This window comes from Capra hircus, unplaced genomic scaffold (assembly GCF_001704415.2).
Source record: "Capra hircus breed San Clemente unplaced genomic scaffold, ASM170441v1, whole genome shotgun sequence".
In the NCBI taxonomy this organism is placed as follows: Eukaryota; Metazoa; Chordata; class Mammalia; order Artiodactyla; family Bovidae; genus Capra; species Capra hircus.
In genome coordinates this window covers 93,255-120,959 of record NW_017189796.1, presented here as the reverse complement: position 1 = coordinate 120,959, position 27,705 = coordinate 93,255, and the positions used below count along the sequence as shown (strand labels likewise).

Below are 27,705 nucleotides of genomic sequence, written 5' to 3'. Positions count from 1 at the left end.
TGAAACTTTACAATGTGTCCAAAGTTCTCCGTAAGATTTCCCAACCTCAGGCCTCCACAGAAACCCCAAAGGCGGGGGCTTGGAGAACTTGCCGGCTGCTGTCGTGAGCAGGCGGAGGTGGGGGCACCGGTGGCATGGACCCCACTCCCGCCCCGCCCGCGCCCCGCCCCGCCTCCCCTCGCCCCGCCCCGCCCCGCCCGCCTCTCCATGCGGCTCTTCCTGATGCAACCTTGTTCCCTTGCTGAGCTTTCGGATCACCTCTCCCTCCGGAACGTTCTTCCATCTCATGACCTCTGACCTCAGTTCTGTGCTCGCGAATGCTAATCCACAGGGTCGGGTGACTGAGACCTCTGCCGTCGATTACACCGCTAATGGACTAAACCCGCCCATCACAGACCATCACCTGAAAACTCAGGCTCTCTCTCCAGGGCGGGATGAGTGAACAGACCCCCAAGCCAGGATCACCTGGCCCGAGAATCATAAACCATGGGCATCCTGACCCCCAGAACTGAGATTAAGCAATGCTTCTAAATGATGGCGTATCCCTAAAAGAACCCCACCTCCGAGCCCAGAGAAAATGGATCTGAGGCTTGTCCCCCAGCCTGGCGCCTGCAGAAAACCCAGACTTCGCTGCAAACACCTGCTCTCTGAGTCTGGGAGACTGTGCCGCAGGCTCGCAGCCCTTGCTCGGTCACACTGAGCTGTATACTTTTATAATAACTAGTGATCTACTTAGTAAAGGGTTCTGAGCTCTGTGCGCGCTCCAGCAATTTAACTGAACCCGAGGAGGGGGCGTGGGGGCCTCTGGCTGTAGCGGAGCATCAGGAGGCCTGGTGACGCCGGGACTTGGGCTCGCGGCTGGAGCAGAGGGCGCACCCAGGACTTGGTGACGTGGGCATTCAGGACCGGGCTGCGTTCTGGAACGCGCTGGGGGGCCGGAGAACAGGCTGGCAGAGTGTGGGAGCCCACCTCCACCCCCACAAACTGGGCCCAGACCTAATTCCCGTGTCTGAGCTCCTTCGCCAGTGCCGCCCTGCCTCCGAACTTCAGGCAGGGGAGAAAACTGCCCGCACCTGTCTGAGGTCCTGAAACAGGCTGAGCGCGGACTCCCGAGGGTGGAAGCTGGGTGGACACCAAGCTCTCCCCCAGGAGCGGTGTGGCCAGCTGGCAGGGAAGGGCCTTGACCGAGCACAGGGCGCTGACCAGACGCCTGCCCGGATGCCAGGCAGGGGCAGGAGCAGCAGGTGTGGCCAGAGAAGGACAGATGGACACAGCCAGAAGCCTGGGGTGGGGTGGGGGGGCCGGCAGGGAAAGGAGGGCAGAGGGTTCTGGAAACAAACCCGTGGAGGCGGATTCCTGCGGGCTCCTCTGTCCAGGCTTACATGCTTCAGGAGCCCCTGGAATTTCCTGGGCGGGGAGTGTCCTTTCACTCAGCCTCACCTCCTGAGGGGACTCAGGTGGGCCTGTGAGGGCGGGGCTGGCCACACAGAAGACGAGGTTGAAGGCCGCACCGCACACCGACCTCTGCGGAGGCTGGGGTGGGTGCTGGGCTCACTGAGACCCAGGGGGCAGCCCGGGCAGCTTCCTGGGGAGCGGGCACCTCAGGGTGGGGAGGGACCCTTGGGGACGCGGCAGCCCCCCCAGACGCGGCTCCCACGGCCTGGGGCAGAGCTGTGTCTTTTGTGAAAACTGGAACTGTGCGGGCTACACTTCCACAGTGAGTTTGGGAGTGGCTCGGGGCTTCCCTGGCGGCTCAGCTGGTAAGGAATCTGCCTGCAATGAGGGGGACCTGGGTTCGATCCTTGGGTTGGGAAGATCCCCTGGAGGAGGGTATGGCTCCCCACTCCAGTATTCTGACCTGGAGAATTCCACGGACTGTATAGCCCATGGGGCCACAAAGAGTTGGACAGGACTGGGCGACTTTCTAACGCACAGGTAAACACTGGAACCCGAGGATGGTGAGGATGGCACCCACAAGCAGGTCCCTGAGCCTGGAGCTGCCTTGGCCCTGAGCCCTGACCCGCAGGGGCCTGCCCTGACCCCAGGTTGGGACCCCGCTGGGGTCGGGGAACCGGCTCAGAACTCGCTCCCCAGGTGTGGCGCCAGACGTGTGACCGGGGGTGCAGCCAGGCTCTGCCCCTCCTCCTCATTTGAAAACTGGGGTCACACCTTGGCCATGCCATGCTTTTCGTCATCTTAAGTGGCACCTGCAAGCCTGGTGCCCTGGGCGTCAGAGGCCCGGGGTCTGGTGGGCTCAGGATGCTGCGGTCTGGGGCGAGGGGCAGGTCACATCTGTCTGCCGCCATCACTTGCCCGACTGTTCCCCACACTCCAGACTGCGGGCCACACCGCCTGGGACTACTGAACCCGGCTGGGTCAGACCTGCCCTGGAAGGCCGGCCCGCAGCTCCTCTCAGGGAGGGGCCGCCTCTCCCGGGGTCCTCAGGGCAGACTCCTTCCTCTGCTCACATGAGCCTAACTCTGGGCAACAGCCTCTGGGGAGGGTCTGGAGACAGGGGACCCAGAGAGTGTGCCCGACCACAGCTAACCGGCCTCCCTGCGGCGCCAGCCCTCCATGCCTCGCCTTTGTCCAACAGCAAAGCAATGAGGGCCTCGTACAGAAAAGGTGGAAATAGAGACAGGCAAGGAGGGTCTCAGGCAGGGAGCGGGGTGCAGGCAGCCCTGTTCTAACGCACACACAGCACTCCACCCCTAAGGGCAGTCTATAGCATGGCCTGTTTTCTCACCTGCCACCATGAGTTGGTGAGTTCAACACCATCAGATGTTCGAGGAAACAGGTCTGCCATCACAAGCAGTACGGAGAAGCTGAGAACGAATTAACACAACAAACCCCCGGACCTGTAAACACTCCAGTAGCACAGTGACACCTGTGATACACACACCATCTGGCTCACACCGTAACATCTGTAACACACAGCCGCGTCTGCACCGCACAGCGGCGTGAAGGCTGCAACCTGGGGATATTGACTCTCAACCCAAGTCCCCGTGGTTGTTAAAACGTTTTCTAAAACTATGTTTTCCAAAGAAACCCGCGGCTCCTCCTGGGCCACGACCCACCTAAACCATGTAATGAGGCAGCCCTGTCTGCTTTGAGCCCAATCGTGTATTCTGAAATAAAATCGGATATGACTTAGGAGGAAAAATGATTCTTCGAGCTGTGAAATGTCACGGACCTATTTCACCAGCTTTTAGGAGAGGCCATAATTCGCACCTGACATTCTGTCCTGCTCATTCCGCTCTCTAAGACTTGAAAAAATCTCTCCGCGAGCAGGAGGATCTCTGCTCTCTGCTCTCGGTCCCGTTCCTGTGGAAGCCGCAGCAGAGAGCTCTCACTTCCTCGCTCTCAGAACAGCCTGAGCCCCCAAGTCGCTCCAGGCCCACCATCCCCGTGCAGGGTGCCAAGCCCAGGCTTGCGTGTCCATGGACCTGAGTCCAGAAGGCATGGGGCTCAGGCAGGCGCCCCAGCTGCCTTCCTCGAAACTACGGTTTCTGCCCTTTCATGCATCCCCCGTGTGGCCCCTTCTGAAGCAGAAAGAGGAGGGCGGTCTGGAAGGGGAGCCAGGCCAGCCTCAGCTCTGCTCCTTCCTCCCGTTACCCCCGCCCCACGGGGACTTAGAAGTGGGGCTGGGGGTCCTCCGAGAGGCAAAAAGTGCCCCTGGCATTTCCTCCAGCTGAGATGGGGATGTCTCTGGTGGAACCCAGAAGGTGCCCCCTGAGGATCCAGGCTGAGGGCAGAGGAGGGAGAGAGAAGACCCAGCCTGTCTCGCAGGAAGAAGAGCGGGTGGAGGACAGCGAGCGGCAGGAAGCAGAAGCCCCCGGAGGGGCACAGAGGGGATGGAGCCCCTGCTCGGCGACCCATCTGGTCCGTCGGCTGGCGGCTGCATCCCTGGCCTTCCTGTCCTCAATCGCGGACACCTAAGCTGGTATCTGGTTTCCTTTCATCCTTATCAACAGTTAGCTGTCAAAAGATTAAATGGCCAGAACGTGATCTTACCACAAACAAAATGGGAATAAAATTTCCATTCTGCCTGGAACAACAGCGGCCTTGAGAAGCCACAGCTTAAACAAGAATTAGAAACCCACAAGATCACGTCAGACTCAACACTGCCATTCACACAGCGCACGGCTTTCTATCTGAATGTGCTCAATAACAAGAATTCTTACATCCATAAGAACCAGGAAGAAAAAAAAAATCATTCCACAAAGACCCAGAGAACTTTGTGTACTCTATTATGTAACGCTGTGTGGATGAATTTACAACTATCCCAGGTCCGCAGAAATCCAACTGAACTTGTTTTAAACATTCACACCTCTGTTCACAGCAACCAAAGGCATCTTGCTTGGATATGCAAACACATGGCAACAGCAGGTCTATCTGGGCTCTGGGTTCCGGGAGCGGCTGCCAGAAAACCACCCACTTCCAGATAATCACGATGGTGTGATCACTCACCTAGAGCCAGACATCCTGGAATGTAAAGTCAAGTGGGCCTTAGGAAGCACCACTCTGAACAAAGCTAGTGGAGGTGATGGCATTCCAGTTGAGCTCTTTCAAATCCTGAAAGATGACGCTATGAAAGTGCTGTACTCAATATGCCAGCAAATTTGGAAAACTCAGCAGTGGCCACAAGACTGGAAAAAGTCAGTTTTCATTCCAATCCCTAAGAAAGGCAATGCCAAAGAATGCTCAAACTACCGCACAATTGTACTCATCTCACATGCTAGTAAAGTAATGCTCAAAATTCTCCAAGCCAGGCTTCAGCAATACGTGAACCGTGAACTTCCTGATGTTCAAGCTGGTTTTAGAAAAGGCAGAGGAACCAGAGATCAAATTGCCAACATCCACTGGATCATGGAAAAAGCAAGAGTGTTCCAGAAAAACATCTATTTCTGCTTTATTGACTATGCCTAAGCCTTTGACTGCGTGGATCACAATAAACTGTGGAAAATTCTGAAAGAGATGGGAATACCAGACCACCTGACATGCCTCCTGAGAAACCTGTATGCAGGTCAGGAAGCAACAGTTAGAACTGGACATGGAACAACAGACTGGTTCCAAATAGGAAAAGGAGTATGTCAAGGCTGTATATTGTCACCCTGCTTATTTAACTTCTATGCAGAGTACATCATGAGAAAAGCTGGGTTGGATGAAGCACAAGCTAGAATCAAGATTGCTGGGAGAAATATCAATAACCTCAGATATGCAGATGACACCACCCTTATGGCAGATAGTGAAGAACTAAAGAGCCTCTTGGTGAAAGTGAAAGAGGAGAGTGAAAAAGTTGGCTTAAAACTCAACATTCAGAAAATGAAGATCATGGCATCTGGTCCCATCACTTCATGTGAAATAGATGGGGAAACAGTGGAAACAGTGTCAGACTTTATTTTTGGGGGCTCCAAAATCACTGCAGATGGTGACTGCAGCCATGAAATTAAAAGACGCTTACTCCTTGGAAGGAAAGTTATGACCAACCTAGTCAGCCTATTGAAAAGCAGAGACATTACTTTACCAACAAAGGTCCGTCTAGTCAAGGCTGTGGTTTATCCCGTGGTCATGTATGGATGTGAGAAGAAAGCTGAGCGCTGAAGAATTGATGCTTCTGAGCTGTGGTGTTGGAGAAGACTCTTCAGAGTCCCTTGGACTGCAAGGAGAGCCAACCAGTCCACCCTAAAGGAGATCAGTCCTGAGCGTTCATCGAAAGGACTGATGCTGAAGCTGAAGCTCAAATCCTTTGGCCACCTGATGCAAAAAGCTGACTCATTTGAAAAGACTCTAATGCTGGGAATGATTAAAGGCGGGAGGAGAAGGGGAGGACAGAGGATGAGATGGTTGGATGGAATCACCGACTCCATGGATACGAGTTTTGAGTAAGCTCCAGGAGTTGGTGACGGACAGGGAGGCCTGGCGTGCTGTGATCCATGGGGTCTCGAAGAGTCGGACACCACTGAGCAACCGAACTGCTGAACTGAGCCCTTTCTGGGTGTGGGTTCGGCCCTGGGCCTCGGAGGGCCTTCATGCGGTTCTGGTCAGTGGATGTAAGGGCAGCTGGGCCCTCCGCCCGGCCCAGCTGAGCTCTGCCGCTCGCCAGCACCACTCACTCAGCACTGCCCGGGTGAGGGGGACGGGGGGCCAGGGCACCTGAGACCCCCAGGAGCGGCAGCGACGGCAGCGGCAGCGACTCTGGGCCTCACCCGGCCCTGGCCTGACGGCTGACCGTCACTGCCGGTCTTCTCCCGTGGGCCGTGCTGGCCGCCTGAGAACCAGCCCCTCTGTCACCCCTCTCATCAAAGCCCTAACACCGCTGCCCCATCCGCACGGAGAAAGCCAGCCGCAGACCCCGGGCGCCAGAACCGCCCTGAGACAGCAGAGGCCGCCGCCAGGGGCCGGGGCCCCGCGCCCTCCCAGAGCTCCGTCTATCCCCCATCACAGCCCGTCCTCTGGGGGCGCTGCGCCTGCCTGCCCCCGTGTACTCCACCGGCTGGAGAGCCGTGCGTGTGTGTACGTGTGTGAACCACGCTCATGAGCGAGGACATGGACTCCAGGGGCGTGTGGACGGCGTCCCCGGCCGCAGAGTGGCGTGTGCATTTTACACGCTGGAGGCCTCGTCCCGGCCTTGAAGCCAGAATCCACCATCTACTGACAAGGCGGCTTTGCAGAAGGGTCCCGAGGCCAGCGCCTGGACCGTCACTTCCGGGCCTGCGTGTCTGTGCATAAAGTCTTCTCAACACCGCTGGCTACAGGCCTGGAGGTGGTCAAGCCGAGGCCCGGATGAACACGCTTGACGCTGGGCGGGTGGTAGGCCGGGGTCTATGTCCCAACCCCCGGGTCCTCCCACCGCCCCATCCCCCGCAGGGCCAGCGAGCCCAGGGAGGCGGCAGTGGGCAGCTCGGGCCAGCACAGGACCTGCCGTGGGTCCATGCGGGCTGCAGCCTTCATCCAGGTGAAGACCTGAACCAAACTGCCCTTTCCTCGGACACTGGTGCAAAGTCCGTCATCAGCCGACCAAGTGCCAGAGGCGCCTGACCCGTCTGCAGCGAGGCTGGGCCAAAAAAGAGAAAGACCAGTGCTGGCCGGCGACCGCGCCCTGGCGAGGCGCAAGCCTCTGTGTGGACAAGCCTCCACCGTCCCCCAGCCCCGACGCCCCGGCCACGTGCAGGGGTAACGGCTGAGGGAGGCCACGCCCCCAGCCCTGTCGGCCCTGCCACGTGGTCGGGTAACGGGAGGCCACGCCCCCAGCCCCGACCCCGTGCACGGGTAACAAGAGGCCACGCCCCCAGCCCCGACGCCTAACGGCTGAGGGAGGCCACGCCCCCAGCCCCGACGCCCCGGCCACGTGGTCTGGAAGCGGCCGTCTTCAGGAAGCTGATGCCGGAGCTCGCCGAGGACGCGCACCGACCGCACTCTCATCTTTACTCTTCCGTCAGCTCCTCCGAGGACCACAAGGCCCAGCCGGGGCACCTCGCCGGTCCTGACAGCCGCGGCTTTTAACGAGCCACACTGTTCAAGAGACAGAAGTGTTCAACTTTACAACGAAGTTTCTTGTTGATCGATTTAACAAGAACGGGACTCGGTGCTTTGGCAACCATGCTGCTCTCTGACAGTGACACAGCAGTCTATGAAACCAATCATTTCAGTTTAAGAGCAACCCAGAAAATCTCGTATCACCTTTGGAGCAGAAATAACAGGGAACTGCTGTCAGAGACCCAACAATTTTACAGAAAAAAAATTCCTCAAATTTAAGTTTCGTCTATTTCTTAACCATTTTTTTTAGCTAGTAAAAGAATAAACATTCTAGACTAACTCCAAACAGAAACTTTATCTGATCCAAACAGTTTTTGGAAGAAAATTTCTCATAAAGTGCTATAATCCCTATTTCTTATCAATGCACTTAGGAGAAAGGGATATGGCTTTCTAACACCATTAAACAAACATCATTATGAGCTATATTATTTGAGTGTACGGCCAACTAGATATAACTCTTAGTTATGAGATATTCTGTCTCATTACAGAATTACTTCTTTAATGACAAGTATCAGGTTTTCTTTTCTGGAGCAATAATCACCACTCAGGCTGTTCTCAACAAATACATATTAAGCAAAACATAAAGCTCAAATGAATCCTCACATTCAAGTATTTAAATTTTAATAAAGCTTACCATCACCAATTATTTAAAAGAAAAAAGAAAAAAAACCCTCCTGCCAAGGGTACATTTTCCATTAAAATTTAATCACTGCTTAGGTTTCAATAAGTCTTCCCATGACCCTGATAAGGTCTTTTGCATTGATTAAAAAAAAAAAAGCTTCCAAAAAAGCAAGATAAACAGTATCAAATGTAGAATAAACTACTTAAAACTGCCCATAAATCAGTTTGTATTTAGGAAGATGAAAAAGTTTTAGAAACGGATGGTGATGAAAACGATGTAAATGTAACTTAAGGCCAATGGGTTGGATGATGCGCCTATTTGGGAACGGTTTAAATGGTAAGTCTTGTGCATACTTTACCACCCCCCCACACACACACACAGCCCTAACCCACCCTACGGCACGTTCGTTCAGCAGGTCAGCGCATCTTTGTAACGTCACAGCCACCCTAATTTACTGTTACATCTGCACTTTGCCATGTAATTCCTGCTTTAAAACTTTTATTGGAATATACAGTTGATTTACAATATCGTGTCAGCTTCCAGGGTACAGCGAGGTGAGTCCTATACAGACACACACGGCCACTCTCTTCACGTTCCTTCCCTACAGGTCCTAACGGAGTACTGAGTCTCGTTCCTCGTGCTTTACAGCAGGTCCTTATGATTTTAAACCAAATTCAAACCTTTATCAAAGGTGACATACATACTCCATGTTTTAAGCACCGGAATTCTTGGGGTGGCCACGTGGCCCCACTGTGTAACGTGGCAGTCACAACATAAAGCGCTCGTTCTGCCACACCGCCCCACTGCCCCTGCTGCGCTGGGCTGGCCCCTGGCCTCCATGGACCCCCAGCCCTGTGATTCCGGGGCCCGGGGCCACCCCGTCCCCTCAGACCTAGACTCCCAGCCCTGTGATTACGGGTCCCGGAGCCACCCAGTCCCCCCAGACCTGGACCCCCAGCCCTGTGATTCCTGGGCCCAGAGTCACCCCGTCCCCTCAGACCTGGACCCCCAGCCCTGTGATTCCCGGGCCCGGGGCCACCCCATCCCCCAGACCTGGACCCCCAGCCCTGTGATTCCCGGGCCTGGAGCCACCCCATCCCCTCAGACCTGGACCCCCAGTCCTGTGATTCCTGGGCCCGGGGCCACCCCATCCCCCAGACCTGGACCCCCAGCCCTGTGATTCCTGGGCCTGGGGCCACCCCGTCCCCCCAGACCCGGCTCCTGCCACCTCCCTTCCCTCCCCCGCCTGTCTCCTTTCCATCCATGGCCCCTCCTGACACGCAGCCAGCCTACTGCAAGCCCATTTGCTGTCCTTGCCCCCCACGGCGTGCCCTGTGCACACAGGGAGTGTCAATAACCATCTGGTGAACAGCGACGCTGAACACCCAGTGTGCACTGAGCTTGTCGCATGCCTCCCCCTGCTAGAATCCACAGGCTCGCCCCCTACCTGAGCTTCGATGTCAGAAAAGCAGCAAGAAGAGCTAGACACTATGCGATGTGAGGACACAGGCGGCCTCCAGCCACAGGGCGGCCACCTCGGCTTTCTAACACACAGACTGCCTCAGATGCACCCCAAGCCAGGGAGCACGTGCACAGACTTAGGGTTCCCTAAGACTGTAACGGCTTATCTATACGATCCGAATCAGAACGACTATTTCCAAACACTTCCTAAAGAGGAAAGGGAAGTTAAATTACTCCACGTGCATGTAGGTTGTCCGTCCCTTTCGGATCCTTTGCCTGAAAAGGATGGACAAATCCAGGCCTGCCTTACCTTCAGATCACTTATCTCCTGCCCCAGTAATCGCCCCATGACTTTGTTCCGGGGAATAATAACTTTAATTCCATGATTTAAAAACTCATGTTTTCTGGGCAGGATACCGAGGCCCTCCTGAAAAATCACACAGAAATCCAGATGACGCTCCCATGGCAGAACTTCATTGCCCCTAATCCTTTGCTGAAAATAGGCTGGAGGAAATCCTCTTTTCTCTGAAGGAGGGAGATTACGTAACGGATGGCCAGGCTGGCAGCCTCCTTTCATGACAGCGGGGTCTGTCCGGAGCAGGGAGGGAGCAGGTGGGAGGAACAAGGCCGGCACCCAGGGCAGGGGCAGACACATTCGGCCCGGAAATTAACTTGATCTTGAGGGGCAGATTCCATCAACTGCACGGACAGTTCAGAGAAGACAGAGGGGGCGCTGCCCCGACCCCGGGCTCTGCAGCTCTGACGAGAGCCCTGGCATCAGACAGACGGGGCCGGCCCCCAGCACCACAGAGGCCGGGCCAGCTCCCTGCCGTATCAAGGTCTCTTCCGACATGGGTAACAGCCTGAGCAGGTTTTAATGAGAACCAGGCTGCGATTACAGGGAAACCAAGGAAGGGAAGCTCCACAGCGCTGGCTCGGGAACTCTCAGGTCACCGTGGAAGCCCAGCACACGTGAGCGGCAGGGTGACCCCACGCCCTGGGCCCACAGAGAGGTTGTGTCCCTGTCACCCTAGCGACAGCTCGGGGTCACCTTCCAGCCACCCCACTGCAATTCTGCTGGAGGTGAAGGGGCTGCCCTGCACAGAGCAGGCCGACAGCACGGTCCCTAACCCAGATCCCATTGACTCGGGGACCGGCCGCTTCCCAGTCCCCTCCACCCAATCCAGTTACGTGGGGGACATCTGTCCCGCCAACGAGACAGACGCTGCGGATTTAGTCCTAACAAACCCAGACGACACTTGACACCAACCACCACTCTGCTACCAAGCCTCCCAGCTAGTGCTAGAGCGCGCTCAGCCGCGTCCAACTCTGTGCGGCCCCACGGACTGTACCCACCAGGCTCCTGCATCCACAGGATTCTCCAGGCAAGAATACTGGAGTGCGTTGCCGTTTCTGCCTCCAGGGATGGAACCATAAACCCACGTGCAAGAGTTTCAGTCTAAAGGTGCTGAAATCATACAGTCTGTTCTCTTATCACTGTGGAATTTCGTGAGAAATCAGTAGCAAAAGGTATTTTAAAATAACCCACGCATTTCCAAGTGCAGTGTGGCATTTACCAAGAGAGATACTTGACTGGGCCACTGAAGGCCTCAGTAAAGTTAGAAGACTGAAAAATCCAAGCCTCCCACAGGGAAGAAAGGAAAGAGAAAGACAGGGACACCCAGGACCTTGACAGATCAGGGCTCGGGTCGTGGGCACTGCGCTGACAACGGCCAGAACCTGCTCCACAGCCTGGAAGAGTGGCCGTTCCTGCCGCACCCTTACTCTGCCAGCCCCCCCAGACCCTGGGGACACTGCTCCTTGTTTGATCAAACAGTCAACAGACAACACACTTTTCCAAACTGCCCATGGTTCTCTACCTGCGTAATCGCACCGAGTTGAACAGTATTCAGCCACAAACAGAACTGTGCCCCCTGAACCCCTAACCCCCACTGTGACTGTGGCTGGAGACGGGACCCGGGGAAGCAGTGGAGGGGAAACGCGGGCCTAAGGGTGGCGTCGTCGCTGGCGGGACCGTGTCCTCGAAGGATGAGGCACAGAGACCACTCACTCTGCCCCCCACCCCAGGAGTGGCCGCCTTAGGGCAGGAGAAGGCGGCCGTCTGGCCTCACCAGAGCCGCCTGCCAGCCCTGGGCCGCACCTGCAGCCCCGAGCCTGAGGAATCGAGCTCCACTGCGGGCCTGGCCCCGCACCAGGACAGGCAGGGACCTGCCGCAGCTTCGTATTTTACATGCTGGCGCTTAGACACACCACCACCGAGGTTCACGGACCCACCACGAGCATCTCAGAACCACCCGGAATCGATGCCGGCTTTGCACCGCGAGGACGCCGCCTTCCTCGGCCACATTCTCGGCCTCCACGTCCTCAACGACCAGACGTGTGTTGACACGACGCGCGACTCAGGCGGGCCTCCAACCTCAGACCAGGACAGAAGCGTGGAGGAGGAAGGACACTGGGTGGGCAAAGCAAAGGCCCGGCGTCCACGTGGCGGGGAGCCCCTCAGCCACGCAGACAGCGGGGTGGCGGGCTACCCCCGGGGCACAGCTGAGAGCAGCGGGCTGGACAACCCAGGCCCCCGTCTGCCGCGCTCACAGGAGCGCCCACGAGCCCCGCGGAAACTCACCAGCAGCCTAAGCATCCTCCCAGGCCACAGGCTCCGGGGCGCCCGCAGCCACACCCAGGCCGGCTTGGGAGGGGCTCCGGGAAGAGACACAGGCCTCCCCAGGCAGGTAAGAGGGGAGGGAAACGGAAGCCGGCCTCATGAGCCCCGACGAGGCGCCGAGGACCCCAGCCTCGCCCAGTCACAGAGCCCGCCAGCCAGGCTCAGGGTCAGCACGGCAGAAGCAGAGTGACTGGAAGGCGCCAGCGTCTGGCCCGCGGCCACCCACCTTGGTTAACGTGTTTCACCTGCAAAATGCACACAGCAGACTCCCCCGACAGCTGCAGCCAGCTGGTGCGTCGTGTAGGGGCAGGCAGACTGCGGCCGGATGACGTGGACACACGGCTGTCCCCCAGGAAAACCCGCTCCTTCCACCGCCTACGTCCAAACCTTGTCACACACTCCCTGGGGGCGCGTGGACTCTGAAACCCACCAGAGGCAAAACAGAAAGCACAGAGAGACGGGAAACATCTTGCCCACAGAAACTCAGGAGGGTGGGAGGTGGCTAAACATTTGCAGGGTGAGAACTTGGAAATGGATCCATCTGGACAAGCTCTATCCTGAGAGGGTGACTGACAGGCACCCAGACGGCTGGACAGCGGGGCACGCACGTGTGAACGTTACCAGCACAGTCCTCGTCGAGGGGAGGGGGCTCAGAGGCAGTGAGTTTCCTCTGTCCCCACTTAAAAAGGTGGGGAGTGTGTACAGGAGGGGCAGCTAACGACTAACTCGCCACAGCGCTCCCCTGCTCTGGCCTGGCCTACGCCCAGGGACAGGCAACGGCAGGAGCCCAGAGCCCTCTCCCGACTCGGCCCAGGGCGTGCCTTCCCCTGGCCCACACGCAGCACGAGCGAGCCCCCGCCAGGGACACTGCTGGACCGGCTCCCCGCACCCAGCGTCAGCACACACACCAGGGGACGCCCAGGCTCTGCTCCCAATGCCAGTCATCGGGCGCTTCTAACCCACCGACCAACGGATGGAGCTTGCTTTGGGCTCAGGGGTCCACCCCAACTGGACGAGCCTGCACCCTCAGTGGACAGGGGTCGGGAGCAGGGCAGCCGTGGGGCAGGGCACCAAGCCCTCCGTAAAGGGCAGCCACCCAGTGCCGGACGGCCAGGTCACACCTTTGTTGAAACAGCGGGGAAATCTGGAGACTTGTGGACAGTCAAGCTCAGGTGTGACCCCGGGCACTGGAGCTGCCAGCCCTCTGTCCACGGGATTTCCCAGGCAAGGATATTGGAGTGGGTTGCCATTTCCTTCTCCAGGAAATCTTCTTGTGTCTCCTGTGTTATCAGGAGGGACACAATCACCTGAGTTTAAAAGTTGGTCATAAACTCAGGCAGTTCTGAAGTCACAAAGTGACTGATGCGACCTTTTCAGAGGGCCGTTCCCCTCCTGTTTTCAGACAAGGTTCTCAGCGTTCAGGAGGGCACTGGGGAACACCCCCCTCCAACCTCGCCCAGAAAACAGAAAGCGTCTGAGCCAAAGGCTCTGCACTCTGCTCCAGGACCCCCAGGGGGCCAGCTAAGAATGCCCGTTCACAACCAGACCCCAGGAGAGGGTCCTTTCCGGGAGGGGGTTCGAGGGGTGGATGCGAGGAAAGAGGGGGAAAGTCTTGGGGTCCCTGTGGGTGGAGGATCAGCGGTGAGGACAGAAAGAACCACAGACCCCTGCAGAGGTGAGGGGACCGGGGGCTGTGACCCTGGGGAGGTCACCTCCTCCCCGGGGGTTTATCAGGACAGGGGCAGGACCACGGATCTCCCTGCCTCCTCCTCACTGTTCTGAGAAACTACCAGGGAAGCAGACGCCAAAGGTGTGAAGTGGCCTCAACAAGACTTTCAAGGCCCGTCCTTAACCCATTCAGGTCCTTGGAAGCATCCCAGGGCGCGCCTTCGAAGGTCTTAGCAACAGCCGTGCTGAGAGGCAGAACTGACCGCTGGACAGAGGTTTACGAGCTGTCCTGGCCCCGGGGGTGGTCTGTGGCCGAGGCCGTGGGGGCACCCAGGCCTCCCAGCAGGGCAGTGATGGGGAAGACAGGGCGCCAGCCTCAGGCCCCCGGCTGACCCAAGCAAAGGGCCTGCCGACCGACACAGCCTCCTCTCTGCCTGGACCCACCTGCCAGACTTCCCGGCTCAGAGGCCCGCAGCCCCAGCCCCGGCACGCACGCTCGGATACCCGGATGGCTCCCGGGCCCTCCCTGCCTCCCACGTGATCACAGGCCACACCTGTGTATGCGTCAGGCCACACAAAACGAGGCCACGCCTACAAAGCCCAGAAGGAACTTCTGGGGCCCTCGGGCTACAAATCCTTCCAGCATCCCTTTCTGCTTCTTATTTGCGGGAAAAGTGTTTCGCCCCCTGACCTTCCCTGAAGTACCAAAGGGCAGATTCAAGAGCCAGGTCAGGGCGGGGAAGCGGCACAGAGATCAGGGAAGGGCGGTCAGGAAACAGCCTGCCCCTGGAGGCTCACCCACAGCGAGTGCTGAGTCCTTCCGCAGAACTAAGACCCCACCCGGGTGGAGGAAGGTCACTGGGCTGAGCACAGATTCCAGAGCACCGCCCTGTCACAAGTCACCAGGCCTGCGGCCCCCACCCCCACATCCCGCCTTTACAGTCTCCTTGAGCACCATCAAGGAGGTCAGGTTTTCGGAGCACGAGCCGCCCCTCCCTGCTTGGCCCCACCATCAACCTTTCTCGGCTTGTCTGGCCTCCTACGACCTCACCTGGTGTCACGCAGAGACCTTGTGTGTGGCTGAGGTCAGCGGTGAGGGCAGAAGGGGGACCCCCGGCGGGCTGCCTCGGGCTGAGCGCCCACGGGCTGACACATGGGTACTGTGGGAGGAGGGAGGCAGGCCTGGGAGTCCCTGGAGGACACAGACGTGGGGACACAGGCAGGGGCCGTGGGGTCAAGGAAGTCTGCCTTAAAAGGGGGCAACTGAACAGCACGACGGAGCGCCACGGGGGCTGGTAATGCCGCTGCAGAAGGGAGGCGTGCTGGCTCAGGGCAAAGAGGGGGGCGGGCATGGTCCCCGGAACACAAGCTGCAGCTTTCCAGACCAGGTCACTGCCCCAAACCAGGAGGGGGCCGACAGCACCCGCAGGGTGGGCACCCTCCCTGGGGACCGCCGTAGACCACCAAGTCCGGGGGGGCCACGACCCTCGACACCGTCCACTCCGGGAGGCCGAAGGGTACGCAGTCCCGCGGAGGAGCTGGGGCTGCCAGCGGCGTCAGACCCTTGACAGAGCACCTCCCTGGGCCGCAGGACACCCCAGTCGCCCCCGATCCTGGCGGTGCTCCCCCCCCCCGCAAGGAAACCACACCAAGGGGGTCCCTTTCAAGCGGGAAGATGTCCATGTCTCAAAGGCCTGAGCCAGGTCTCCACCTGCACCTGTGACCCTCTGATGCTGAACTTTGACCTCCACAAACAACTGGGTTTTTTTTTTCATATACCAGAATCCAAGCAAAAAATCCCTTGTTCAAGCTTGTTGAATTTCTGTGGCTGTAAAAAATGGCTTTTTATTGATTTTCCTTGGCCACCCTGCGGGTACTGTCGGCCCCCTCCTGGTTTGGGGCAGTGACCTGGTCTGGAAAGCTGCAGCTTGTGTTCCGGGGACCATGCCCGTCCCCCTCTTTGCCCTGAGCCAGCACACCTGGCATTTCTGCCTGCATTTAACTTGGTTAGAAAAGCATTTGTGCATCTGGGTCCTGGGCATCTGCACTGACTGCCCCGAACGAGGGACAGCACTCGTCCAGGCTCTGGAGCCCAGCACAGCGGTAAACGGAGGCCCCCCCACAGAGCCAGCGGCAGCTCAGGGCCTTCCGAGCCATTCCAGGCAACTGCAGACTGAGGTCGGCGTGCTCGCCCCTAGAAATTCTGCAGCAAACCCAGTCAGCTAAACTCCCTCCCCTCCTCCAGGTTATTAAATCTGCCCTCAGGCAGGAAAGAAAGCACGTCAAGATGACTTGTCCCAAACAGGCAGACGATGGGAGGAATCTAACTTAATAGCCAGGACATGGGTTAAATTATACATCAGGCAGATTGCTTTGAAAGGTGTGTTCGAACACTGAACCCAGCTCTGCAGGCAGGGCTGGCCTGCCTCAGGGGCCACCAATTTCCAGCATCTGAATCCCTCGGCGGTCCAGGTGGCCCACCTCAGTGTCCTGGGGTGGAGACTCCCGGAGCTGAACTCCAGGAGGCCCCAGGGTGTCTAGAGAAGTGGCCTTAGGAAGGCAGCTCCGAGGCAGGTGGCATTTAAAGCTTTAAAGCCAAGACTCATCAGATGAATGTCAGCCTTTAGAGTAGCAGCAGCCAACACTGACGTCCGTGGCACAAGCCATTTGGTGATAAAAAAAAAAAAAAAGCCAAGAGCAGACCCACATGCATGCAGATAAGTGGTGAATTTCTTAGAAGGTTCAAAGCATTCTAATACAGCCATGCTTGAGGTTCTCCAGGGACCAGCGCTTATTTTCTCCCTATACAGAAAAATCTTAACGTAACTGTTCATTTCAAAAACAGATCTACTCTCATTAAGGAAGTTTCGCCCATCTTAAAATTAAAAGGTAAGAAATACCCCAGAAAGCAAGAATTGTGAGACAGAAATAAGCAGAAACCTGGACAAGCAGGTGTCCAGGCTGAAGCATTGAAAATCAACGTCCAGGGACACAACGAAGCGGGCGCCACAGACCTCCCGGCTTCGAGGTGTGGAGAGGAGGGGAGCGGCACCGTGCCAAGCAGGCATTCTGCAAGCGGACGCCGCGGCACTTCTCACTGGCCTGCAGCCTGCAGCGCCCTTGTGTCCAGACGCCCCGAGTTCCCTCTGAGCCCACGCACTGCTCCAGAGCAGGACGCCCACACTGACCAGCAGGTGACCCAGGGAGGTGCTTGCCCTCTCCCGGCCAGTCACCAGGGACAGAGCTTCGCTAACAGCTGTCAGTGACATGGGTGCTGAGCCCCTTCAGAGCGCCAGGTACCACCCTCAGTCCTGGCCTGTGTTAGTGCATTTAATCCTCACACCAATCCTCTGGAACGGGGACTGCTATTCATTCTTAGACGAGGAAACTGAGGCAGAGAAAGGCAAGCCACCAGGCCAGGGAGACCTGGCCTCAACGTGGGCAGGCCAGGTCCAACCCAGGTGGGCGCCTGGAGACTCTGAAACTGGACGTCTCCCCTCACATCTCTTCTAAGGAGGTAACACTAGCTCTCCATCCACTTTGTTAGCAATTTTTTTTTTTAAAGCTCAAAGCACAGAAGCGCTTTGCCATTTCTGAGTTCAGCACATCTCTACGTGGCTTATATGCATCCAGGCTCACAACCAGTGATGCCAGCTTTGGAAATACCTGGCCTAACCTGGAACAGAATTATCTCCTTCACTCGCCTACTCCACCTCTCTGGAAGTAACCCAGAATAAAATAACCTAGCAACGGTTTCCAAGGACTCCTTTATCTTTGGCAACCCTCAGGCATCATCATGAAAAGGTTTCTCTGTCCTAGAAATTCTGACTCTGTGACCACAAGACTGGAACAGGATATGACTTTATTTGCACTTATAGAATAAGTCACATACGGAAATCACAAAGAAATATGAATCCTCAATCCCAGAGTCTTTTTTCCCTCCAGTATAAGGAAATATAATTAATTCCTACATATTGAGACATAATCCAATCACAAGCAAACAGACTGGCTGTTTCTGGAAAAAGCCAAATTAGTTTAATAACACAGACAAGAGCTTAACATCATAAAAATGAATGGCTTTCTACATGAATATGGTGAAGTAGTCAAATGATCAGATGTTTAAAAAAAGATGTGGAATGAGAAACATAGAAATAACAACAGTATCCCGTGACTGGATTCCAGGGACATCATCAAGCAATGCGCGTGCGGGGAAGTTCACTGAGGAAGATTCACCAGTCAGGTTTGAGTGAAAATTTGATTTCTTAAGTCTAACATCACAGCAAGGGGCTCTCCTGGTGGCTCAGTGGTAAAGAATCCACCTGCAACGCAGGAGGTGCGGGTTGGATCCCTGGGTGGGGAAGGTCCCCTGGAGGAGGGCATGCACCCCACTCCAGTATTCTTGCCTGGAGAATCCCAGGGACAGAGGAGCCTGGCGGGCTGCAGTCCGTGAGGTCCCAAAGGGTCGGACAGGACCGAGGGACACAGACACAGACACAGACACAGACACAGACACACACACACACACACGCACACACACACACGCACATCACAGCAAGGGGGAAACGAGCATGTAAAGGACACCAACATTTACACAGGTTGATGCAGCTCGAGGCAGCTGCAGGCCTGGAGGAGATGAAAGCACAAACGCTGGAACCGCGTCCCGCCTGACGGGGAGCGTGCAGGGGTCAGCAACCGCCGGGAGGGCAGATCTGCCAGGCAGAGGGCCCTGATGGGAGCAGGAGGCAGACCCGAGGCCCTCCGGCCCGCCCTCTCTCCTGGCAGATTGTGTCAGTGCCCCCGGGTCAGCTCTCCTCGCCATCGCAAGTCTTCGATTCCGAGAAGAGAAACTGACCGGGAGGTCGGCAAGCACACCCCGGGTCAGCAGGGCCTCCACCCTCCCGGCGATTGCACGGATTCCTGTCTGCGGCCTCGGAGGGTTTCTCTAACAGCTCTGCTGACCTACTGTTACGGGCAGCAGCTTCTCCAGAACCTACTACTGTGGACAGGAAGGTGCCCCGACTCAAGAATCCCTAAGGGAACAGCGGGGCCTTTCCCACGGGAAGCCCTCGGGGCCTCTTACCAGAACCTCAGAGAAGTTCACCCCACTTAACTGGAAGGCTCACTGCCCTCCCCGGGGGAGCTCCCCGACCCTAGAGGCCTCTTTGGTGAGTGGACTCCGGGGAAGCACTCTTTCAACGTTCCCCTTGGGTGAACAAGAAGCTCGTGAACGTGAATACTGACTAAGGCAACTCCTAGGCCAGAAGAGTTCCCCCGGCCGTGCCCCCTTCTAGCGGAAACCTCGGTGCGCGCCACTTGGGCAAGCTGCGACGGCCCGCGTGCGCGCGGGGCCGGGGGCCGGGCTGTCCTGCCGGGCGCACCCCCGCCGCCCCGGGCTCCCCTCGGCTGACGCGAAACCAAACCAGCCTCCCCTCTGCCACCCCCGCCTGGTGGCGGTCACAGCCAGCGAGGGCTCCGGGAAGCCCCACGGCCGGCCTCGGATCCGACTGGTTACTCTCGGAGAAAAGCTCCCAAACTTCACTTCCGAAGCCCCGCGTGCTACGGAACTAAGGGGCAAAGCCGCTGTCTTTTCCCGTGGGGCGCCCTCTTCCTCTGTCCGACTCCCGACTCCCGGGGCGGACCCGGCACGTGAGGCCGGGCGCGAGCACCCCCCTTGAGCCCGGCCCGGCGCCCATCTAAGCTGCCGCGGCCCCAGCGGCCGCCGGGCTCCCGCGAGGCGCGCTGGCGGGTGGGCGCCCGCGCCGTCGGGGCCCGAGGAGCCAGCCCCGCAGTGCCCGCTCCCGCGCGTCCTGCCGTGCCCCGGGGCGCGGTCGGCCGCCCAGGCCTTCAGCGGCCCCCGGCCAGCGGCCGCGGCCCCGTCCTGCCCAGCCCGGGTCCCGGCCCCGGCCCCGCGCGGGTCGCACTCACGTATCTGTGCACGAGCGTCCGCAGCAGGCTGCAGCACTCCATGGCTCCGCCGGCCGCGCCCGCCCGATCAGCGCCCCCAAGTCCGGCTACGCGCGCCCATGGGCCCGGGCCCGAGTGCGGCAGCACGCCCCGCCCGGGTCACGGCCTGGGAGCGCCGGGCGGTGCGGGGGGCGGCCGCGGCCCCTCTGCGCTCATGCCCGGCCCGGCCCGCGGCGGCCGGCGCGGGGGTGGCGGCTCAGCACGGTGGCCGCCTGGCGGCCGGAGCCCGCGCGCCGGGGCTGGGGCGGTGGGGAGGCCGGCCGGGAGCGCCGATCGCGCCGCCGCTCTGCTGCTCCGCGCGCCTCCTCTCCGCCGCCGCGCTCGCTCCGCGCTGCTCTGCCCTCCTCCCGGCCTCGGCCCGCCGCCCCTCTCAGCCCGGCCTCCGGCGGCCCGGTCCCGGCGCGCACGTCACGGGCGCGTGTGAGCATGCGCCCCGCTCCCGCGCCCTCACCCCGGCCCTGCCCCCTCCCGGCCCGCCCCCCGGAGCCGGCCCGCCCCCGGAGCCGGCCCGCCGCGAGGACCCCGGGGCGGAGGGCGGGGACCCGGGGGCGGGGGCCGGCTCCTGTTGCTTCCGCCTCCCGGGCGGGGGTGCGCTCCCCGCAGCGGGGCCTGGGTGCTGGGGACTGTGCGCCCGGAGCTGAGTCTGGCCGGAAGAGTCAATCTCCCCCCAAGGCCGGAGGGCGGGTGTGAGACCGCGGGAGTCGAGGAAGGGGCTTGGGGCGGGAATGAGGGATCGGGTCGGGCAGAAGACTAGCTAAGCCGGGCCTTCGTCTCCGGGGCGCTCGCTGTTCCCCTGCGTGGCCCCTCCTGCCTGGCAGGTGAGGCGGGGCCGGCCCGTGGGGCTCCCCAGACTGTCGCAGCTCCTCAGCGTTGGAGCGAAGGTGATCGCAGGTTCTGCCTCCTGGATTCTTTCTGAAACCCCACGGGCTCCGTGACCCAGGGCCCCTGACCCCAGGATTTCAGCGTTGAGACAGTCACGGGCTCCTGCAGTCCCGCGGGGGTGAGGGGTTGGGATCTGCCTTGAACCTGTCTCACCAGCCTGGCCTGTCTTGCCTCCAGTCCATCTGGTCTACCTCCTGCCTTCGCCCGCGGCTGCGCGGGGTGGTCACCAGGAGGCCCAGCCCGGACCTGGGGGCGTCCAGGCGCCGCAGGCATGCGCTCCCAGGCTCTCCTTGTAGCAGAGGAAAACCTTTCTGTGGCTCAGACACCTCGACTCAGACACCTCAATTTCAGTCCCAGGGAACGTTCCTGTTTTCCCTGCTCAGCCACAGTCAGTCAGCCTTGGGTTAGTGAATACACTTCTGTTCTTGCTGCCATGGGCCACCACTTGTGAAACCAGAGTGGCCTAACTGCGCCTTTGGGGGCTGGTCAGGAGCGGGGTTCCCACCTCTGGAGGAAGGCAACCGAGTGTCCACCTGGCTGGTGTGGAAGAGAAGCTGCCGGACACAGGGGATTAGACAGAGGAGCCCACAAGGGCTGAACAACCTGGATTCTGAACTGCTTTTCTTCAGTAAAATTCTCCAGTTTCTGGTCAACTGGGTCACTGATTCTCCACTTTCCAACCAAACCCACCCTCTCCTGCTCTGTGTCCAGGAGGCCCACGGCCATCATCATCAGCGGATCTTCACCAGCCGGGCACCAGCTGCGGGCTGAGTCCAAGCAGAGAGGCTGGGGCCTTTTTGGCCCACCCTGGCCTGGCAGTGTCCGTATCCCCTGGTGACCACAGTGCTCGTCCAGCTTCCTTTTCTGTTGGGTCCACTCACACCGGGCTCCAGGAACCATGCCTCCGACACCCAGGCAGCGGTGCCAGCAAGGCCACCCAGGCAGCGGTGCCAGCAAGGCCGCCCAGGCAGCGGTGTCAGCAAGGCCCTGGGGAAGGCACCCCCGGCGAGTCCCGGAACTGTGACTGCACTCCCGCTGGTGGTCCTGTTGCCATCCTCTTCCAGATCTCCTCTGCCTTCTGCCTCCTGCCAGGACCCTGGCTGCTGGAGCCAGATTCTGACTGGCCTGCCACCTTGCAAACGGTGACATCTGTGGGGGCGGGGGGAGTAGAAAGACAGGTAGAGATCATACAAGGCACCGGATAAAGGCTGGTGTCTCTCAGGAATGCCCGTTCATTCAGTGGTCAGTGTCCATTTCATATGGGAGTAGACATCGTGGTAGCCGCAAGCTTGCCTTCTTTGTCATTGCTGGCAGAAACCCACCATGGTCCAGGTAGCCACCACCCTCTGTATGGCTGGGGTAAGCTGCTCTGTGTAAGCCAATGTCCGTAACTCCACGCCTCTTCCTTCAGTTGCCTTAAAACAAGTTTAAGCCAATGGATCCTGCTGCTGGGAAGTCTCCTCACAAAAAGGAGGCTCATAAAGAGGACACGCTCCTTGTTTCTTGCTGGAGCTGTGGGTCTGGATGTGATGTCCGGCGCCTTGCAGCCTTGCCACATCCGTGATGTGATGACAGGAACGTCGTCACAGTGGGGATGGCAGCATGGGCCGACGGGAAGAGCATGGGTCCTTGGTGACACCGCGGGCCACCGTGCTAACATGGATTTCATGTTCTGAGAGATGGATAATCAATATCCTTATTGAACTGGATTTTCTCTTGCAGGCGGCTGATAGAATGCTAAGTCTAAACCCATGAAACAGACCAGTTAAGACTATACTAAAGTAACAATAAGTCCAATTTATGCTGTGAATCCGTTATTTAATGGCAACCCACTCCAGTATTTTTGCCTGGAGAATTCCATGGACCCAGGAGCCTAGCATACCACAGTCCATGGGGTCGCAAAGTCAGACACGATGGAGCGACTAACTCACAACAAGCCACACAAACAGGAGCCTGCACCACAGGGAGCTGTTATCCTCAGGGCTGTGGCTTGGCGGAATATTTCTCTTTCACCTGTTCCTGGTTGAGGTCTTCCTGAGCCGACTTTCCTGTTCAGCTCGCCTCGGGGGAAGGAGGTTCAGATGGCTTCAGTAGCTCGCCTCGGGGGAAGGAGGTTCAGATGGCTTCATTGTCTTAGCGGGGTGAGTGGAGAGCTGAGAGCAAGTCGCCCTCTCTCTCTGTACTGGTGGCCAGCCTGAGCTTGCGGGCAGCTGGACCCCAAGACGTTCAGAATGGACACTGCCTGGCCCCTGAAAGTCTGGGCTTGGAAATCCTGGACCATCGCCTCTGCCTTGTTCTATCCGCAGAAGTTAAGCCCAAGGCCAGCCTGGATTCAAGGGGAGTGGGCAGAGCCTTGTACATAAAGACTGAGAACTTGTGAGGGTCGTCTTTGGAAACGGCCTACCTCAGTCATGAAAGGATGACGGAGTGTGCTGCCATTACCACGTGGGAGGTCGCAGCGGAAACAGCTGCCGGAAACTCAAGGACCTGCGCAGCCCTCCCTTAGCGGCCAAGGGGAAGGGAAGCGCCACTCTGATTGGGCCGGCTCTGCCCAGTCCTGGCCAATCAGGCGCTAGGGTGCTGACGTGCCCTCCGATGATTGGCCTGGGCCCAGACCGCTGGCTAACCGGTGTCCAGCGGGCTCGGCTCGGGGTCGGCTCGGCCGTGCCCTGACCCACGCGCGGTGTGGCTTCCTCGCGGTGGCGGGTGGTGTGATGACCGAGGAGGCGGCAGAACCGCGAGGAAGGTGGATCCGCAGTGACCGCGCCCCTGCTCGCCTGTCCCCCACGCCTCCCTCCAGCATTCCCGGCGCCGGCCGAAGCCGGGGCTCGGATCCCGGGCGCCCACGAGAAGAAGACGTGGGAGCCAGGCGCGGGGGGCAAGAAGGTGGGCCTCCCCGTAGGGACGTCTGAAAGCAGTGATGGTACCGGGGCCTCGGGCGACAAACCTGAGGCCAGCACCGATCGGTGCAAACACTGAACAGAGGGGTGAGCTCTCCACGTTGCGTTCTCGGGCGGCGCAGGAGCCGTCGTGCACGCGGGGCGTGGCGACCGGTGAGCAGCCTTGCCCACCAGGCGCTGGGTCCCTGTCCCCCTCGCCTGCGATTATTTCGGTGTCCTCCTCCCGCCGACCGGTCCTAGAATTCTGTGGTGGAGAAACCCTTTCTCATACCTCCCACAGGCTCCCACGCACCCCCTCCCCAGTCCTTTTGCCTGGAATCTTCTACCCCACCCCTGTCTGTCCCACCAAGTCCTACTCACCCTTGCAGCCCACTGGGCTGTCTCCTCCTACACCTTCCTAGCAGCGACTGGGAGTCCCTCCCTTGACTGCTTACCAGCACCACTTAGTTAACTTACTAACTTGTTCAAAAGGGCATTTCTAAGCCCTAGCCAGGGCCTAACCTGGGGAGTTTTTATGTATTTATTTATGGCCATGCCACACCTCTTGTAAGATCTTAGTTCGCTAACCCGGGATTGAGCCCCAGGCCCATGGCAGTGAGAGTTCCGGGTCCTAACCACTGGCTGCTGCTGCTGCTAAGTCGCTTGTCGTGTCCGACTCTGTGCGACCCCATAGACGGCAGCCCACCAGGCTCCCCTGTCCCTGGGATTCTCCAAGCAATAACACTGGAGTGGGTTGCCATTTCCTTCTCCAATGCATGAAAATGAAAAGTGAAAGTGAAGGCGCTCAGTCGTGTCCGACTCTTAGCGACCCCATGGACTGCAGCCCACCAGGCTCCTCCGTCCATGGGATTTTCCAGGCAAGAGCACTGGAGTGGGGTGCCATTGCCTTCTCCCCTAACCAGTGGACCGCCAGGGGATTCCCATGCAGGGAGTTTATAAACATATGTGCCCCTCAGGACCCCTCCTCCAGCCCAGGTAGTGTGGGATAAACCCATGGAGCACGGGAGCCAGGCAGGTGTTTCTCAGAAGCTCTCAGGTGCAGCAGGCATGAGGCCTGCTGGGCTAGATGTCTGTGCCTGCCGGAGCGGAAAGGTGCGTAGGACTCCACCCTGCACAGCACAGTCCCCTATAAAAGAAGATGCTCAATAAATGGTGAGAGAGCCAAGCACAGCTACACTGCAGATTCAGCCTCTGGGCATTCATACATCACAATAAAGGGCAGGCTTTCCAGTCTGTCTGAGCACATGTGGAGGAAAACAGGCAGGCCAGTCACTCTGGACAGATGCTCCCAACCCTGAGAGGTGAGCTGGAGGTCACCCCACCCACAAGGCTTTGCTGGACCGTTTCTCATGGGAGGTTCCCCCACATGGGCAGAGCGTGTCTAGTTTAGTGATTCGTTACACAGGTATCCAGAAGTGGAAAGTTAAATTTCATTATCACTCTTAACTCAAAATACCTGACTGCTGTGAGAACCAGTCTCAAAGAGCAGCGCAGATCCGTGCGCGCAGCCCTGGCGTGAGGACTCCGCGAGAGCCCACCAGCTCCCGGGTTCCAGGTCCCACGCTGGTCTGATGGCCCATCCCGGGAGACCGGGCCGTTCTTCGTCCTTGAGGTAAAGTGTAAAGTGTTCATTGCCCAAACCCAGAGGGGCCCCATCTCATGCCTTGAGGTGGCTACTCAGGCAAAGGGGTACTTGTCCCAGAATGAGCCTGGTCAGGATTAATTTAGCTTCTCAGCTACTCATTTTCCCTTAGTTAATTTTCAGCAAGAATACATGAAAAATGGCTAAGAATCCTCTTCTCTCCTTATTTATTCTTTCCGCCCTTCCCGCTCCAAAGAGATTGATGGCGTTAATCCGGTTTCCTTTCAGGGGAAAAAAGCTAAGTTCTGTGATGCTGAAAATTACCAATAAAGTCTGTGAAAGCAATTTCTTGTCCTCATTTATTTCAACAGAAACTAAATTTTTCCTTCTCTCCAACAAGATGAACAGAATCACGAGGTATCTGAAGTAGGAGCTGGACGATAATTAGAAGTCAGCATTGGCGTGGACCATTGCGTCTTCGCCACAGTACATCCTGTGGACATCACAAGACGCCACTTCACAGCGTCTTCTCTTTAGGGGCACGTCTCAGAAGACGAGGAAGCCGCTTCTCTCGTCCGTCTCTCGCCCGTTCTGTGGACTGGCTTCGTGTGGCTTGTCCCCAGGCTTCACTACAGTGTCACCGTCCCTTGTTTTCTGGATCCCAGTTCCTGATTTATTTATTTTATTTGGATGGTATATACTCTCCAGTAGCTTCCTGAGGAAGGGTGCATGGAAAGTAACTGTTACAAATGCTTTCTCTGATGTTACAGATAACCTGGTATATTGTCATAGGTAGAGACTAGTCTTCAAGGTGTTATAGGGAAAGGAGGGGGTGACATGATCTTGGATCTTTAGAATGGCAACATTATATCCAAACAACTCCACAGTCAAACTGAGGCCCATGAACCACATTCACAACAAAGTAGGTGCCGTGGCATTTTCAGAACCCCCAAATACAGGAGGGTGTGTGCAGAGGTGCTGCTTAGAGAAGTTCTCACGGTCCCCCAGAGGTGTTGGAATTGTGCAAATTTGTTGCTAAGTAAACAACTAAAAAAATCGAGCAAACAGCATGTGAACATTTCTTGAAATGAGTTCTTACTCGGGGAAGCTCCTCCCAACCTTTCATTTATTTTTGTTGTTTGGCCCCGCCGTGTAGCTGACAGGGTCTCAGCTCCCTGACTGGGGACTGGCTGCGGCTCTCGGGCGGTGAAGGCAGAGTCGAGGCACTGGACCACCGGGGAGCTCCTCTTTCCTGTCCTCTTTTCTTCTTCTTCTTTTTTAATTCTAGTTTAAAAAACTCACTGGAGATAGCAAGTATATTTCGTTTAAACCAGTAAGTTTTCTAAAAATTGTTTCTTATTTTTAAATCTTAGCTGTATATGGAAGGAGGCTTACCAATTTTGGATTAAAATAATCATTTTTTAAAATCAGACTTTTACTATGGAGGCTTTTTTTTTAATTGCAATCTAACCCTTGTACAGTATAACACAAGCTACAAGTACAATGTTATACAGGCTGTGGTGATTCGCAGTTCTTAAAGGTTTTGCTCCATTTATAAGGACTATAAAATGCTGGCTATATTCCCCATGTTGCACAAGATCCTTGCACCTTTGTTTATGCCTTATAGTTTGCTCCTCTTGCCTCCTCCCCCTCCTTCTCCCCACTGGTGGCCACTAGTTCTTTGTATCTGTGAGTCTGTTGTGTTTTCTGTTGTTGTAACAGTCATGATTTTGTTGTATTTTTTAGATTCCAGAAACGACCCATTTCTGGGCCAACAGAGCAGGAGGTGGGAAGATGGCAGAGCTTTTCTGCTGGCTGACAGCTCACAGAAAGGGGAGAGCCCTGGGCCCTGAGAGGCGCTGGGGCGGTGGTGATTTTTCTGCCTACTTGCAGAAATTAAGAAAGGGAGCCCGTGTGCAGAGCTCTTCAGCCAGAACTCGAGCGCCCTGAGCACACCCGCTGCAGTCTGGGAACCAGACGTGACTTCAGGCTTCGGAGATAAAAATAACTTCTCTTTGCCCCCCACCTGGTAAAATTAGAAACTTAATTAAAACGTCATCAAGTGCAGCCACAAATTCCATGCGCCCAGTTTGAAATGTTATTAATAAGAATGCTAGCGCTTGCATTAATTTCCATCTTCAAAGCCTTTTGTAAACACCAGTCTTTTCCAGCTCTTGGGAGAGCATTTGCTGAGCAGGAGAGGTTAACCTGGTAGCAAATGAGCCTGCAGGGGCGCTGGTTCTGGCAAGAATGTTACATTATCTATCTGGCGGCTGGCATGTGAGTTTTGACTTTCCCGAAGAGGGCCTGACAAGAGGCTTCGGGTCTGCTCTGCAGCCTGTGGGGGTGCTGAGCGCTCCTCCTGCTCACCTGTCTGGGCTCTGAGTTTCCAATGTTGGAAATC

At 57.5% G+C, this 27,705-nt stretch overlaps 1 protein-coding gene across 1 annotated transcript in view; it reads right to left on the bottom strand.

Annotated features, from left to right (window-relative positions):
- The window catches only part of ATP11A (ATPase phospholipid transporting 11A), a 99,250-nt gene extending 79,150 nt beyond the window's left edge, over positions 1 to 20,100 (bottom strand). Inside the window, exon 1 of the mRNA XM_018044752.1 lies at positions 19,899 to 20,100. Within this exon, the coding sequence (XP_017900241.1) occupies positions 19,899 to 19,940 (42 nt within the window). The 5' untranslated portion in view covers positions 19,941 to 20,100. The remainder of the gene's footprint in view (positions 1 to 19,898) is intronic.
- Positions 20,101 to 27,705: the final 7,605 nt, after the last annotated feature.